Source organism: Microcaecilia unicolor, chromosome 1, assembly GCF_901765095.1.
Source record: "Microcaecilia unicolor chromosome 1, aMicUni1.1, whole genome shotgun sequence".
NCBI classification, from domain to species: Eukaryota; Metazoa; Chordata; class Amphibia; order Gymnophiona; family Siphonopidae; genus Microcaecilia; species Microcaecilia unicolor.
This window is the reverse complement of record NC_044031.1, coordinates 596,710,880-596,728,708: the sequence shown is the minus strand read 5'-3', so window position 1 is coordinate 596,728,708 and position 17,829 is coordinate 596,710,880. Positions and strand designations below refer to the sequence as shown.

Below are 17,829 nucleotides of genomic sequence, written 5' to 3'. Positions count from 1 at the left end.
GGGCGGCCCACGAAGAAGCCGTCCGAGCCGCGTGGCCGGCCAAGATGGCGGAGGCGAGGAGCGGGGGATGGGCGTTTATGGCGGGAAAAACCGCCACGCCGGAGGAAGGACCGGGACATTCATCGGTCACTAAACTGTCACCCATCAAGGGCGAATCAGGCTGTAAAACCCCCGCATCCCCTTTAGAAGCGCTCCAGCGATCCGGGGATCGACCCTTTGCGCCCTCGCCCTCCGACGCCATATGCCACGAGGAGAAGAATCGGGGAACCCCCTGCCCGCTATAAAAAGGTAAAATTACCTGCTTGCCGCTCCGAGCTGTAACGAACTGGTGTCCCAGTGAGTAGCTGCAATGAACGTTTAAATAAACGTCGAAATAAACGCCTTTAAGGACGTTTAAAATTTTTTTTTTTTTTTTTTTTTAACGGAGCCAGCGGGAGGGGGGAGAAAAGGAGGGACCTGGCACCACCAGGTTTGCACTTGCTCAAAAGAGCCCTCAACCCCAGGCCTCAACAAAACCTAAGGATTAGGCTTGGAGGCCTAGCCAGAGCTGCTGCTGTGTGTGACCACCACCTGCTGAGATAGAGAACATACTGGGGAGTTTCCGGCAGCACATGACCACATATAGGGAGGCAAAAGTTTGCTCTCTATCTCCACCTGCTGGTAGATGGACACAACCCACCAGTCTATGGATTGATCAGCTTGATGATATGGAACTTCGGTTCTCTCGACGGGTCTAGAAACACCTAAGGTCGCATCTGCGGCGGTTACCCTGGAGTCTATTTGGGATAAACTCCAGCACCTGGATCGGACCGTGACGAATTCCGCAGACCAAATAGAGATGCTTGTGAGTACTGTTCAAAAGTTGTCTACAGTATTTGCAACGATGAACACTGAAGTTAATGAAAAAATAGGTTTGATGATGTGAATAAAACGAAAGAAACTTCAGTACAGCTGTTAAAGGATAATGGTTTGTTACATCGTAAAAATGGAACAATTTGAGAATTATAATTGAAGGTTAAATCTCCGATTATTGAATTTTCCTCGAACATCTGTATATACTCCTCTGGAGATATTTAAACGTTACTTGATTGAGAACTTAAAATCTTCCCCAGAAACTATTCCGCCTTTAAACAAAATATACTACTTGCCTACTAAGACAGATAAAGAGGATTTACAGAGTTTACCACAAGTTCAAGGAGAAATGAATATTTCAGCTATTTTGGAAACATCTTTAATATCAGTAACTGAGAGACAAACTTTACTTGTTTCATTTATTTTTGAACAAGACCAAGAAGCTGTGAGAAGATTGGCTTTAAAAAACCTACAAACATTATTTTATGGAGGAAAAATATGGGTTTTCCCTGATGTTACTAAGCAAACCCAGGAGAGACGAAAAGCTTTCCTGGCGTTAAGAACTGAAACAATAGCCTTAGGAGCATCATTTAATTTAAATTACCCCTGTAAATGTAATATTAAATATTTGGGAACAAAATATGTTTTTTTTTTCTTCCAGAACACTTAAGACAGTTTATTGATCAAAAAAAACTATGAGACTAATGGGACTCACATGATCATTCCCTATTATAATTCAAATATTCTTGGGCATTGTTGCCACTGTGCTTTTCACAGTTTATAATATTCTTATTACATGTCCTTTGTAATGCTTTTTACTATGTAAGCAGCTATGCTTATCTCACAGTTTATAATATTCCTCTTACATGTTCTTTATAATGCTTACTATGTAAGCCGCATTGAGCCTGCTGTATGTGGGAAAGCGCGGGGCACAAATGTAATAAATAAATAAATAAACGATTAATGGTTAGAGGAATATTATGAATATAATGGTGGATAATTGTATTAGGCCTTTTCTTTATGATTATAAATATTTCTACTTAAATCTCATCTCCTGAGTTTATAACGGGATCCTCCCCCCCCCCCCCCCCCACACCATTTGTAGTCTAATACAAGATGTAAATTTATTATTTCTTTTTTGAATACGATTTCTTAAAAATTTGCTTGTCTGATTTTTCCTGTTCAAGTTGTAATGCTTGTAAAGAATATAATTTCATTAAAAAAAAATTAAAAAAAAAAAAAAGAAAACGACGACTAGTACATCTGGAGGACAAACTCAGGGAGAAATTCCCCCTCCTGAGGTCCTCCAGACTGCACCAGAAAACACTACCTCCGTTTCCTTCTGCCTTCCAGCAAACTGAGAATCAAAGAAGAGCTCCCACGCTGAAAAAAACTGCAGCTGCAGGCAAGATGGCGGCCTTTCGCGCCAAGTCTAAAGAATCATGGAGGTCCGAAGCAATAAGGCAGACGTGACAGACCGGCAAACGAAGAACCAGATAATCGCTGACGCAGACAGAGGAAAAGGCACTGAAGAAACAACTAGCGCCATAGAGGACTTGCACGAGCCGAGAGCACTTACACCCCGACGCTGACAAACAACGCTTTAGCCTGCCCGCCAAAGCTGAGCTCTCTCTGCCCTTGAAACAACACTTCGTGCCTCTTTTTTTTTTTTTAAACAAACCGCCGCTGCCAAAATGCGAGGAAACGGAGGAAGAAAAATCTAAATAAGAAAATCACTCGTTAAGGCCACGGACACTGTATTATTCAATTATTTCTCTTTTTTTTTTTTTCAAACAGCTGAGCTAGAAAAAATAAAACTCCACAAGAGCAATAGGGCACAACGGAGCTGCCTGCTCGTTTGCACTTTGGGGAAAGAAAAGGCTTTTCCTTTTAATATAATTTCTTTTATTTTCTTTTAAAGTAAGCAATACACCTTTCCACCGAAAGGGTAGCCCTTCCCAACTAAATAAGGGAGATGGGGAGGAAGGGGGGGAGGAACTCGGGGACACCCGAGTTTAACACCCCAAAGCCTGGAAAAGACAATAAATCCCTATCTGCCAAGCCTCTAAACTGAAATTCCCCATGCATAGAAAAACTATTATTATAATTATTATTTCTTAAAGAGAGAGAGAGAGAGACTAATAGGCTCACCTCCTGCCTGCTGGAGACTGAGAAAATATTGAGGCTAGGGTCACATGGCCAGGGCTCTTATTGGCTCTCTAGAGTCAGAATTTTCTCAGTCTCCACCTGCTGGAAGGCGTACACAAGCCATCCGTCCAATCCTGGGCTGGTCCGGAGGGACGCTGAGGAATTAACATATTAGATTAGATTCCTGATGCAGGTCTCCAATAAAGTCTGCTTCTTATATCCCACTTTGAGGCCTACTGTGCTTCTTTTGTGTTTTTCATTTACAGTGCTTTTGGTTCCCTCTGTCTTGGCATGTGAATTCATGAAAGCATCGGACAAGCACATAGGATTCTCTATGGCAGAGGAAGGGATAAAGGTGACCTCGACGGGCAGACTGGATAGGCTCTATGGTCTTTATCTGTCATCATTTCTATGTGTCTATGTCTCTATGTTAAGTCAGTCTGTGTACAACTATACCATACAAAGGACTGTGTGCACAGTGCAGCCACAGAGAGCACAAATATTGTTCCCGACTTCTCGCACTGGAAGTGTCAAAGCAGGCTAGTTGGGGAACACCAGTGGGTGAGAAACAAGGTACAACTACAGCTTGGTATGTGGTTGTGGTGTACAATTAGAAGCCCTCCGTCAGGTAACAGAAAGGGCCAGAACAGTGAGAACATGCAACAGAGAGGAAACCTGTTTACTGCTAAAGGTACCACAAGCTTCAAAATATAAGAGGGACAACTACACTAAGTCAGTCATCAAATTCGGAAACAGTTTGCTGATAAAGCACAAACCTTGTAGGAAAGGAAAGTGGAAAAAGGTAGAGACAGCAAAAACCTACTGCAGTCAAAAATTTGACTGCAGAGAAAAATAAAATTTTACAAAATACTACAGTGATGCTCACTAAGAGAAAAAGTGGAGCAGAGGTGGGCCTTGGAAGCTGCTCAGACATGTGACTATGAAAAGTTGTAGGGGCACTGCTATACTGGAGAAATTACCATTACCAAATACAGAGCTAAGAAATTCTCTCCCCAGGGCTAAGGAGTTGCAGATCACCAAAATGTATGGGGGGGGGGGGGTGGACACAGCAGGGGAAGTATGACTAAACTGTATAGACCAAAGACAGACTACGGAGAGTGGAAGATGCCACATGTATTTAACCGCTAAAAAACAGAACAAGATGTCACTGGTATCAAGTGTGAGGCATTACCCCACTCTGCAGACTGATGCAATAAAATCTAAAAAAATATATATGTTTCAGCTGTACTCAGGGTTTTAAAAAAAGAAAAAAAACACCTTCCTCTATCCTGAACACTTATCTATTTATTGTACTAAAATAAAGTAATAATCATTTCACTTATCTCACTTACCTTTGCCTTATCTCTCATAGAACCTTTTCCCAATATAGACATTTTTGTCAATGTTTCTTCCTGTAATCTCTTCAGGGAATTCCCACGTGGTCCCAGAAGTTTGCCAACGAAGTTGAACTATCAGCAAAAATAAATTTAAAAAAATCATAAACTGGTTTTACTTACCATCTCCACAGGACAGAAACAAATTGATACATTTTATTGAACATACAGTTGCGTGACTAAAAGCTCCACTCACACTCCCTCATCAGAAGAGAAAATTAGGTTCTTACCTTGGTAATTTTCTTTCCTTTAGTCACAGCAGATGAATCCATTAACTGATGGGTTGTATCCGCCTACCAGCAGGTGGAGATAGAGAACACTGAAAAACCACAGTGACCCTTGGACGGCTAGCCCCATCTGCCTTCAGTATTTGAAATTTCCAAAGCAGAGTGAATCATAAAGGTAGAATAACATAAACTTTCCTCACAGCGAACAAACGCCCCAGAACAGGAGCAATAATCATACAAAGGAGGGATGATCTCAACCTCCTGTAATAAAACAGCATGTAGAAATTCTGAAAACTGGTTTCCAACTTCTCCCGATGAGATAGATATCTGCATGAAAGAACTGAACAAACAACAAAAAAGTAAGCCAGGGAGGGATCATGGATTCATATGCTGTGACTAAAGGAAAGAAAATTACCAAGGTAAAAACCTAATTTTCCCTTCCTTATCATCAGCAGCAGATGACTCCATTAACTGATGGGATGTACAAAAGCACTCCTTACTTAGGGCGGGAACAGGCCACTCCGCAAGCAAGCACCTGCGCTCCAAAATGTGCGTCCTGCTTCGCTGCAACAGCCAGCCTGTAATGCCGGACAAATAAGAGCTGAGAAGCCCAAGTAGCCGTACTACAGATCTCTTGAAGAGAGAATTCTCCTGTTTCAGCCCACGAGGAGGAAATTGCTCTCCTGGAATGCGCCCTAAACGCTTCAGGCGGAGACCGCCCTGAAAACAGATAAGCAGAAAAAATGACTTCCTTGAGCCAACGGGCTATAGTGGCCTTAGACACCGGATACCCACGTCGAAGACCTAACAACAATACAAAAAGGTGATCCGAGGTCCTGAAGTCATTTAACATCTATAGATACTGCAACAGAGCCCTGCGGATATCCAAAAGATGTAATTGCCCAAAGGAATCCAGAAAATCTTCCATAGAAAAAGAAGGAAGAAAAATGGCCTGGTTCAGGTGAAACGCTGAAAAAACTTTAGGCAGGAAGGAGGGCACTGTACGTACCGTTACTCCAGATTCTGAGAATTGCAGAAAAGGGTTCCGACAGGACAGCGCCTGAAGCTCAGAAACACATTTAGCCAATGTCATGGCCACCAAAAAGACTGTCTTGAGAGTCACATCCTTCTCCGAAGCTCGCTTAAGCGGCTCGAACGGCAAACGCTGAGCCTTCAACACCAGCCCCAGGTTCCAGGCCGGACAAGATGACCGCAATGGAGGGCGGAGCTGCAGCACCCCTCTGAGAAATCGGGCAATGTCCGGATGAGCAGCAAGGGATAAGCCCGAGACTTTCCCTCAAAAGCATGCCAATGCTGCCACTTGAACCCGCAGGGAATTGTAAGCCAGACCTTTTTGTAAGCCATTCTGGAAAAAGTCCAGCACCGGCGAGACTGTAGCCCGCAAGGGTGTGATCGCCCTTGAAACACACCACGACTCAAACTTGCGCCAGATCCATGCATAAGCTGCGGAGGAGGACCGCTTGCGGGCCTGCAAGAGAGTGGAAATGACCTTGTTAGAGTAGCCCTTGTCTCTCAATTGCGCCCTCTCAAGAGCCAGGCTGTAAGACCAAATCGGCAGGGATCCTCCATAGACATCAGACCTTGAACCAACAGGTTCGACACCAGAGGCAAACGAAATGGAGCCTCCACCATCATCTGACGGAGATCCGCCTACCACGGACGCCTTGGCCAGTCCGGAGCGATAAGAATCACCAATCCCCGATGTAGTCGAATCCGAAGGAGGACTCGCCCTATCAAATGCCAAGGAGGGAACACATACAGGAGGACAGAGGGCCAGGGTTGAGCCAAAGCATCCAACCCCGCCGAGTGAGGATCTCTCCTTCTGCTGAAAAAGCGAGGGACTTTGGCGTTTGCACTTGATGCAATTAAATCCATTCCGGGTGTCCCCCATTTGGCACAAATCTAAAGAAAAGCTTATTCTGCCAGTTCCCATTCTGCCGGGTCAATGTGATGCCTACTGAGAAAATCGGCTTGCACGTTGCTCTGATCTGCTATGTGAGCTGCTGACAGAAGCTGCAGGTGAAGCTCGGCCCAGTGGCAAATCTGAGTGGCCTCCGCGGCCAGGGCCCTGTACTGAGTGCCGCCCTGACAATATATGTAGGCCACCGCTGTCGTGTTGTCTGACAGGACCCGGACCGCAAGCCCCTTCAGAGGCTTTTGGAAGGCCATAAGAGCCTGGAATATCGCACTCAGTTCCAAGCGATTGATGGACCACCCCGCTCCCACGGTTGTCCACTGACCCTGAGCATAGCTTCCCTGGCAATGCGCTCCCCAGCCTAAAAGGCTGGCATCCGTTATCACCAGGCACCAAGAAGGAAGCGCAAGCGGCATTCCTTGGTGCAGCATCCCGTCAGAGAGCCCCCACTCCATACTGAGCCGGGCCACGGGAGCCACGTTAGTCTGCGTTGATATTCCTGGGAAATCGGAGACCATTGTTGAAGCAGGGTAATCTGCAGAGGCCTCATATGAGCTCTCACCCATGCTCACCCATGGAACCACCTCCAAGGTGGCCGTCATCGACCCCAGCAGCTGGACAAAGTCCCAAGCTCGCAGGCGAGGCATCCACAGAAGCAGATGGACCTGAGTCTGAAGCTTGCACCGCCTTTGGTCGGGGAAAAAGACAAACCCCGAGACCGTGTCGAACCAAACCCCCAAATACTCGAGAGATAGAGGGGGTCAGGTGACTTTTGAGTATATTGACCACCCAGCCTAGGAGTCTGCAGGACTGTAACCACTCTGGCTGTGACAAGACTACTTTCGTCTGCCAAATCTGCTCTGATGAGCCAGTCGTCGAGATAAGGGTGAACATACCCTCTCGCCTGAGACAGGCAGCTACGATCACCATTACCTTGGAAAAGGTACGGGGAGCTGTGGCTAGGCCGAAAGGCAAGGCCCGAAACTGGAAATGTTTTCCCAACACCGCAAAGCGGAGAAACCGCTGATGTGGAGGCCAGATAGGAATGTGCAAACATGCTTCCTTTAGGTCCAGAGACGTGAGAAACTCTCCTGGCTGTACCACCGCAATGACGGAGCGCAGGGTTTCCATTCGAAAATGTCGTACTCTGAGGGCCTCGTTGACTCTTCATAAGTCGAGGATTGGTCTGCAAGACCCGCCTTTTCGAGGCACGACAAAATTAATGGAATAGCGGCCGCAGCCGCATTCGGCGGGAGGTATCGGGATCACCGCTCCGAGGTGCAGCAAGACATGTAAGGTCTCCTCTACCGCTGCCCGTTTTACAGCAGTGCCACATCGGGACTCCACAAACACGTCTCTCACCGGGGCACCGAATTCCAGTCAGTAACCTTCTCTGATCGGGTCCAGGACCAACTGATCCGAGGAAATCTTGGTCCACTCCTCTAGAAAGAGGGAAAGACGTCCTCCTATTGCAGGCATGGAGGAGTGGACCGGTGTCCTATCATTGTGGAGGACGCCCCTGAACTCCTGGCTTTGAACCGGCCCCTGCGGAACATTTGTCCGAGCGAAAGGAGTTCCTCTGCTGAAAACGGGCACGTTGAGAAAACCCAGCAGAGCGCCCCGGGCGATACCTGCGAGCTTCACAGAAGCGAAGTCTGGAAGAGGAGGGCAACAGAGAACGCTTGGAAGAAGGCCTCAGCCTACCCTCAGGTAACCGCTGGGGTTTAGAGTCCCCCAGGTCTTTCACAATCTTCTCCAATTCCTCTCCAAATAACAGGAGGCCCCGAAAGGTAGCCTCACCAGCCTTTGCTTAGAAGCCATGTCAGCCGCCCAACGCCACAGCCAAAGAAGGCGGCGGGCAGACACCGCCACAGACATCTGTTTAGCCAAAGCTCTGACCAGATCATAAAGGGCGTCAGCCAAAAATGACAGGGCCAACTCCATCCGCGGGGCAACCTCAGAAAGGGGACCCGCACCATCGGTGGGCTGTTCCACCGCCTGCTGTAGCCAGGAAAGACATGCCCGGGCTGCATAGGAACTGCAAATAGACACCCTCAAGGCAAGGCCCACAATTTCAAAGGGCCGCTTCAGCGCGGACTCCAGTCGCCGGTCCTGCATGTCTTTCAAAGCGACCCCTCCCTCTAATGGGAGAGTGGTCTTTTTTGTCACCGTCGTGACCAACGCATCCACTTTAGGCATCCCCAAAGGAGCCAAATGCTCCTCACTCAGAGGGTAAAGCTGACCTATAGCCCTGGCCACTTTCAAAGGCCCATCGGGGTCAGACCATTGAGCAAAAATAAGCTCTTGGATGGAGTCATGCATCGGAAAGGCCCGAGTAGGCTTCTTAGTACTTGCCATCCTAAGATTAACAAAGGAGGCCTCGCCTTCAGCAGGATCATCAATCGAGAGGGCCTGCAAGGCGTCAGTAATGAGAGCTGGCAGCTGGTCGCGGTGGAAAATCCGGACCGCATTGGGATGCCAAATTCAGAGGCACCCTCCTCTGGATCATCCATCCCTGAGGGCTTGCCAGATCCCTCAGACTCTCCACTGCCCGACCACGGGGGGAGAAAAAGGATATGTGCCACTTTCAGACGGGGAATTTACCCGTCTATGTTTAGCGTGTTTCCAACGTTCGGGGGAGGAAATAACATCTGAAGCCATCCCCGGGGCCTCAACACCGAAGGGAACCCAGGATGCAACGCAATGTCAGACACCTGCGGCAGAGCTCTTTTCAGCATGAAAACTTTATGTATTAAAAGCACAAACTCAGGGGAGAAAAACTCACCCTGACCTTCCACCTCCGAATTAGGAGAAACGGATGTAGGAGCTCCTCTGGTAGTCTCTAAACGATGCGTCCCCCTGCACTCAGACTCCTCCGCAACTGCGAGTGTCGAGACATGCGGTGCTTCCAAAATGGCGCCCACTGCCAGCTCCATCAAGCGGGAAGAAACATCGCTCGCCATGCTCATACTAGCGTGAGCGTCTAAGGAGCATGTTTTGCACAGCCCCGCTGCTGATCTGTGTTTACCACAACGGGAGCAGCGCTTAACTCCCTCAGCAACCATCGCCCGACTGGACGGAAATATGGCAATAAAATGGCGGCTTCGCACCAAAATTTACCCTATTCGGAACGGCGTCCGCAGGACCTCCCCAGAGGAGATGGGCACCACTCTCACCTCAGAATACCGAGTCAACGAGCTCCGGTCAAGCTGTACTGAACCAGAATCTCTGGAAAAAGCCTCAGAACAGCCACGCAGTAAAAGCGCGTTTGTTTTTTTTTTTTTTTTTTAACGCTGTGAGGAAAGTTGGAGGCAGGCAGCAACAGAGCGACTCCGGGAAGCGGGGGGAATGGGTAAGGCAGGGAAAGGGCGAACCTATATGTCTTTAAAGTGGGCACCACGACCCACAACACCCCTGCTCAACTGGCAAAGCACAGGAGCCACCCCAGGCAGACTGAAATCCAGGAGCTGATCAAGCTACGTCCACACTTGCTGGGAGATAGAGAAATACTGAAGGCAGTTGGGGGCTAGCCGTCCAAGGGTCACTGTGGTTTTTCAGTGTTCTCTATCTCCACCTGCTGGTAGGCGGATACAACCCATCAGTTAGAGAGATTTACCCAGTGAACGGAGTTCCCGGGGAGGAATGTAGGGAGAGATGAGATTGGAGAGGTACTGAGGAGCTGCAGAGTGAATGCACTTATAGGTCAATAAGAGGAGTTTGAACTGTATGCGGAAACGGATAGGAAGCCAGTGAAGTGACTTGAGGAGAGGGCTAATATGAGCATAACGACACTGGCAGAATATTAGTCATGCAGAATTTTGAACAGATTGAAAAGGAGAGAGATGGCTAAATGGGAGGCCTGTAAGAAGCAAGTTGCAATAGTCTAAGCGAGAGGTGATAAGAGTGTGGATGAGGGTTCTGGTAGTGTGCTCAGAAAGGAAAAGGCGATTTTTGCTGATATTATAGAGAAAGAAACGACAGGTTTTAGCAGTCTGTTGAATATGTCCAGATAAGGAGAGGGAGGAGTCGAAGATGACCCCAAGCTTACGAGCTGATGAGACAGGAAGGATGAGAGTGTTATCCACAGAATAGAGAATGGGGAAGGAGGAGAGGTTGGTTTAGGGGGAAAGATGAGATTCCAAAGATTCCAAGGTCCTAGCTTCTCTGACCAGGGGCGTTGAGGCATAGTCTCTAGTACTCTTGGCTCTCTTGAGGGTGCAGCCCATCACCATGGAGTTGTGGGGTAACTGAAACCTCATCAACTCAGGTTCATCGTGGATCTGATATTGGGAAGTCTTCTTAGGGATCACGGAACCAGACAGACGGAACGCCCAGTTTCGCATAAGGACTTCCCAGAGTACCTTATGCAAAGGAGTTGTCACTGCCTTCTTAGGTGGAGAGGTATAGTCCAGGACCTCAAACATCTCAGCCCTGGGCTCATCCATAGGGAATGGAATGGCCTCGGCCATTTCCCGCACAAATGATGAAAAACAGAGGCTCTCAGGAAGAAACAACCTGCAAATAGGTAGGAAAATGTGGGATACAAATGCAATAAATAAATAAAACAGTCTCCTTTCAGATGGAGAGGAAGGTTCAGAGGGAATCCCCAAAGACTCATCAGAGGAAAAGTACCTGGGATCGTCCTCTGATTCCCACAAGCGCTCCTCCTCAGTATCAGAAAGCACTTCCCTATGGAAACTCAGAGCCTGAGCCTGCCTCGACGCCAAGGACCGACGTCCTCAATGGTGACATCAAGGGGCTGATGCCCGCATGGACTGCGGTGAAGCTTCCTCCACTGACGTCGATGGGGAGTTGACCTCAGTGGCAGCTGACACCGGAGCCGAAGGCACCGAGGACGGGGACCTCACCTCAGGTGAAGGACCAGACGCAGCTGCAGCAGACGGCACAGCAGGCGCAAGCACCCGCGACGCCGAAGTAGAATAGCGCAACTGTCGAGAGCCGCCATCGGAGAAGGCCGGGGGCCCAGTTGAGCAGTCGGTGGCAGAATCAGATGAGGTTCAGAAGCAGGAACCGAACTGCTAAAAGGTCGACGCATCGGCACCACCTGTATAGAGGGGGAGTGGTCCTCCCGGCGCCGACACTTCTAGGGTGCCGAATCCTTTGACACCCCAGAGCTCCGTGTGTCGAGAGAGAATGCTTCTTAGCCTTCGCTCGATGCCCGCCACCGAGGATCCTTGGTGCCATCGAGGACGACATCGAATCCTCACGTCGCCTTGGGGTTAGGTCCGACAAAGGTCAGTCCTGGGGGGACTGTACAGCAGGAGGCCTCGAGTAGGTGGAGACCCACTCGATGCCTCACTGCTCCCAGCAGCCATGTGTACCTCTGCTCCTAATGTCGATGTGTCCTTCGATGTCGACGCTGCCGACATCAGTACTGATGCCGATGTCGAAGGAACGGATCGAGCCCCAAAATGTTTCTCACGTTGGGCTTCAAGCCAGTTGGGTCCTTTTCTTCATATGAAGACACAGGGCACAAAGAGCTGTACTATGGTCGGGCCCAAGGCAGTGAACACACCAAGAATGGGTATCTGTACCTGAGATGGTCCGGTTGTACCGAGTACAACTTTTGAAGCTGCAGGGTGTCTTTGATGACATGGAAGGAAAAGCGGCACCAATGATATCAAAGGACTCGACTGTGCCTAAGTAAAAAGGGCACAAAAAAGGGGTAGAAACCCAGCCAGCATCGAAAAAGAAAGGAAATTTAAACAAGGGGAAAAAAAGGAACTTATGAAAATAAAAGACTCTTTCTTTTAAAAAAAAAAAAAAAAGGAAGAAAATAAATGACGGAAAAAATACACGACTAAAAGTCAAATATCAAAAAGAGAAGGCTCTTTTCCTGGGCACTAACAAGGGGCACAGAATGAACCTGCCACACCTCACTGTGGAAAAAATGAAACTGAGATACGCGCTTGAACGGCGAGAAGGCAGTCCGCTAATGCACGGTGTGTGCTGCATGCACGCCAGAAGGCTCTAGCAAAATTTTTCCATTTGCCATGGCAAATGCCGGCTCCGGGGCCGACGTTTACGTCGATCCAGTTGCGAGTACAATCCAGCCTGCTTGTCCTTGGAGAATATCTAATTCACAACCTTGACACGGTGGGTGTGTAAATCTCAGAGATAATTAAATTTTGAACCTTTGAGTGGCACCATAGAGGTTCATGGAAAAAGACTGCATGAAGAAGCATTTCTTTCTAAAGATTATATTGCCTTGATTAGTTCATTTTAGGTCACAATATACATAACTATCAAACATATAAATGACAAGTGACCGGCTCACCCGCAAATGCGCAGTAGAGACCGAACGTTGACAGTGCAGAAGTCCAAGCCCCGCCTCCACCAGCAGTACAGCCCAATAAGGAGGAGGGCTTGGACATGGGCGTGGAAATCGGAGGAGGAGGGAGCAGGGAGGGAAGGAGGGGGCAGAACTGAGGGAAACGGACGCAGCAATGGAGGAGAACTGATGACACGACAGGAAGAATCACGGGAGGTAACGAAAGCAGCAGAAGGAGGACACGACGACGGCGGAAAGAGGGGGGGGCGACAAAGGTGGCGGCGGCCGGGAGGGGGGGTGAAATGGCGGCAGAGGGGACAGCAGGGCAGAGGAGGTCACAATCGCGGTACACTTAGGAGATGGGTGGACATGGATGGGAGCCCGAGGATGGAGGGTAGGGGAGAGAACAGTTGATGGACATGGGTGGATGGAGCGGATGGGAGGGGGGACAGGAGGGTTGCTGGACATGGGGGGAGGCCATAGGAAAACAAAAACCTTGCCCGTTGTTACGGGCTTAACGGCTAGTACACATATAACTCAAGCATCTACATTTACAACTGCTCTTGAGCTTGTGTCAAATGTGCGAGGCCAAATTGTAGCCACAATTTGATCTTTATTTGTGCTGCTATTTTATAAAGATACTAGTAAAAAAAGACCCGTTTCTGTATGTAATGAAACGGGCGCTAACAAGGTTTTCCTCAGAGTGTGTATGTTTGAGAGAGTGAATGTGCGAGTGTGTGTGTGTGACAGAGAGAGATTGAGACTGGGTGCGCGTGTGTGTGTGAGAATGAGAGTGTGTGTCAGGGTCCCCCCTCCCTCCCAGTTCCAGGGTTATCCCCCCTCCCTGCGAGTTTCAGGGTCCCCCTCCCTGCGAGTTTCAGGGTCTCCCTCCCTCTGTCTCCCTCCCACCCAGTTCCCCGAGTTTCAGGGTCTCCCTCCCAGTTTCAGGATCCCCCCTCCCTCCCTCAATGCCAGTTCCAGGATCCCCCCTCGCTCCCAGTTCCAGGGTCATCGTCCCTCCCTTCCTCCTGTCCAGTGCCAGCCTCCCCCTTCTGAATTTTAGAAGTCTAACTTCCCCAGTCGGGGTTACGACGGACGGCGGCGGCAGCAGCGGTAAACGGCCTGTAGGCTCGGCCCATCTGTCTCTCTCAGCTCTGGTCTCGCCCTCATTTCCTATTTCCGCAAGGGCGAGACCAGAGCTGACAGAGACAGACGGGCCGAGCCTGCAGGCCGTTTACCGCTGCTGCCGCTGCCACCGTCTGCTGTAACCCCGACTGGATAAGTGAAACTTCTAAAATTCGGAAGGAGGGGGCTGGCAGTGGACGGGAGGGAGTCACGGAGTCTCAAGCCTTTTCGGTTTCAGTTGCTTTGTTTCTTTCCTGTCAAATCTGCGCGTGCCAGTTTGTGGTTGGGGAGGGCGGGGGGTGTTGGATCAGCTGTGAGGGCAGGCGTTCAGCCACTCAGAGAGAGGCTCAGTGACGTGAGAGGCGAGAGGAGCGGCTGCAGAGCTGACAGCCAGCTGTGAGTGACGTCAGCCTGGCTTTGGAGCCTAGCTCAGCAACGCTGAAGGAGCCACGGACACAGGCAAGACATTAGAACGTTGGTGGTGAGAATTATTATATAGGATAGGCACATCTGTGTCTTTATAAAATAGGTTCCTCTCCAACCTAGGTGACCCGTTACAAAATTACCTTCAAGGTCCATGCAGCACTGTAGATATATAAATAATGGACAGTCCTTACTCCTTAGAGAGTTTGCAAGCTTGTGGTAATATCCTCCAGGAGCAACTTAACTAAGGAATTTTAAGTGTTTTTAATTCTTAATGTATGTCAAAGTCACAGAAATGGTAACAAGGAACAATTGAATTGTGATCTTTTGTTCCGTACCTATAAAGATGAGCTATTGCAAAGCAAAAAAAGGGAAGGCATTGGCGATGAATAAATACAAAGTTAACAAGTAGCAACTGCAAAATTTCCTATCAAAACCTGATACTAACAATTTCATTTTTTAAGCATATTTTTAAATTGAAGCTGTCCTTGAAACATAAAGAGGTTAAAACTTAAAGTCGGCATCAATATACCAGCAAAATATCCACTGCTCCTGCTGCCATCCCAAAGGAACAGCTACTGCCAGTTTTCTTTTTCTCAGTCTATTAACTGACACTGGCGTGAAAGCTTTCTCTTATAACTGCTGGCAGTGCTACATTACCTCTTATACAAGGTTGACTTGAAACATTCATGCTCAATTATTTTGAGTAGAAACATCCCGTTTCGACTACTCCATGGTGTATACCATTAATCACAGTCTTCAGCAATGGTTTTCTCAGCAGGCAACTCAGTAAGAGTCTTCCAATAAAGATTTCTCCAAAAGCCATAGAACAGGAAGAAGAAAATACTTCTTGCCAAATAGGACAATAAGTTAAGCTGGTTGGAACTGTTAAAATTTGTTTTCCACTTTATAACTCCTACATCTTTTTAGACTTAAAAAATATAAGGTCATGGCTATTATTTTACATTTAATGCAAACTGATGCTCAGAAATATGTTTTAAGAAGAAAATCCTGAGAAATTAAACTGTGGTTTTCAAAAGAGGCGGGAAAAGTCAGACAGAGTAAGTGAAAGTCAGCTTGTATGAGTGAGAGAGTGTCTTTGAAAGCTTGTTAAATTCTGTGCATATGGAGCCAGGATATTCACTCCCTGCATTCAAGGGCCACCACTTGGACAGGTTTTCAGCATATCACTAATGAATACGCACAAGAAAGATTTGCATACAAGAAAGGTTATTAGGAATGCAAATCTTTCATGCATATTTATTAGGAGTATCTCAAAAACTTGACCCGCTGGTGGCCCTCAAGGACTGGGAATGAATACCAAGGGTATAGAGTGAAAAATGCATCTCTGGATAAAAGTTTACAAAAGGAGCTAAAACAGCTCTTTATCTGCTTCTTCGGCAAAGCTGACAGCCGCTCAGGAATGCATAGTTTGGACTAAGGTATCTTCAAAGGATGCTGGCACAATGGTTAAGATAGAATATCCTGACAGATATAAATAATCTCAGTTTAACTAACTGCAAGACAGGTTAACAATACAAACAAAGTACATACTACTGTATGTAAAAGCCAGAAATCTGGAGAGTTATAATGTAATGCACAAAATCAACTATAGACAAAGTAATCATCTCAGAGACCCGGCACACCGATAACAGGGTACACATTACACTGAACTAACACAACATTTTGTTGGAGGAGTGACTCTATATATTAAAAATATGGCACAGAGTCCACCAAGACAAAAGCCCTTCAGGAAACAAAAAGCACAATTAAATGCTTATAGATAGAAATTCCATATCTGATGGGGAAGAGAACAGAAGTGGGGGCATACTACCATCTGCCTGGTCAGAACAAGCAGCAGATGGTAAAATACTAACAGAAATTAGGAAAACTAACAAAATCAGCAACACAATAATAATGGAAGATTTCAATTACCCTAGTACTGATTAGGTAGATGTCTCATATCAAGACATTCTAAGAAGGTAAGGTTGCTAGATGGCATAACTTAGACTTCATGGGAAATCAAGTCCTAGAAAGAAAAAGAGAAACTACTCTAGATCTCATTCTCACTGCAGTGTAGGACCTGATGCCAGTGGCATAGCCATGAATGGGCTCTAGTGTGCAGGGGCCTGTCCAAAATTGGCCCACCCTCATTGTGGCTGGTGGAGATCCCCAAGCCCTGCCAGCTGAAGATTCCTCCCAAGCCAGAGCTCTTCTAAGCTGGGTAGCTGGCAGCAGTGTCCTCTGTATATGTTTAATTTTCCAGGTGTTGCCGATGTCAGTAAAGCAATGTTACATGGCCAAAAAAGGATTAAAGAACACATTAATACGGGACAACCTGACCCTTGGGACAATTGTTCACTGGCCATGCTCTTGGAGCCAAGACTGCCCACTTACTACTATATAGAATATAGAAGAGCCAAAAACTTGCCGCTTCCCCTCCCCCCCCCCCCAAACCCAATTCCAGCAAAGGAGAACCCCCCCCCCCTAACTCGACCCCCCACCCCCAAACAGGAGAAACCTACTAACCTCAGACTGTGCCCAAACCAAGGTCCTGGGTCAAATTGAAATTAATTCAGTTGTTGTGAGAACAAATACTTCCCATGCTCCTTCCCCCAGGAAGAATCCTGGGAACTCCCTGCAGCTTCCCTGTTTAACAAGATGCCATTCAGATAGTACCACACTAGAGGAGCTGCAAATGCACAGCTCTTCTCAGCCCCCGAAGAGGCAGAATTGATGCGCCTAGTCCAACTACAACAGGCCTGCCACCTGCCTTAGAAAGACTGGGAAAAACTGCTATGCCTCTGCCTGCCATTCTACCTTTTTAAAAAAATACTGTATTTCCTGATAGGGAAAAAACAACACCAGCCCCCAACGTTTTTGTTGTTGTTGTTTTAAGAATCTGGGGCATCCCTCGCTGAATGGCCCTGTGGGTTCCAATGCAGCCTGTTACAATGAGCAAAGATTCATAGGTCAAGGCTCCGGACCGCCAAGGAGGAATTAACAGCCCTCTACCTCAACTAGTGGTAGCACCATAGCTCAGATCATGAGAAGGGAGTCCCCCAGTGTGGCTTCTATCACAGAGCCAAAAGCCATTACCCGAAGTTCAGGAGTCTGGCCCACAAAATGAAAAAAACAAAAAAGAAATGGCTGTGCCAGTCTAACTGTACCATCTGCTTGAGACAGAGAAATACTGAATATTTCTGGTTGTAGTGCCTCATACTGATGATGTCATCAGAATCTTCAAGTCTGCTCTAATTTGCTAATAGGGGGACATAACCTATAAGGTCTAGAGTGGTCTAGCAGGATAAGGAGGAAATTAAATTTTCATATTCTAAAAGTAATAACTATTACCTTGAAGTGTCCTGTGAGTTTCAAAATCAATTGTCAGATAAACCAATAGCCTCCTTATAGGAGTGCTGACTGCCACCC

The 17,829-nt window shown here is 47.5% G+C and overlaps 1 protein-coding gene across 1 annotated transcript in view; it reads right to left on the bottom strand.

The window, feature by feature from the left end:
• Positions 1–17,829, bottom strand: part of KHDRBS3 (KH RNA binding domain containing, signal transduction associated 3) — a 443,659-nt gene that overhangs the window by 334,749 nt on the left and 91,081 nt on the right. The window contains exon 3 of the mRNA XM_030219492.1: positions 4,353–4,469. Coding sequence (XP_030075352.1) covers positions 4,353–4,469 — 117 coding nt within the window. The remainder of the gene's footprint in view (positions 1–4,352; positions 4,470–17,829) is intronic.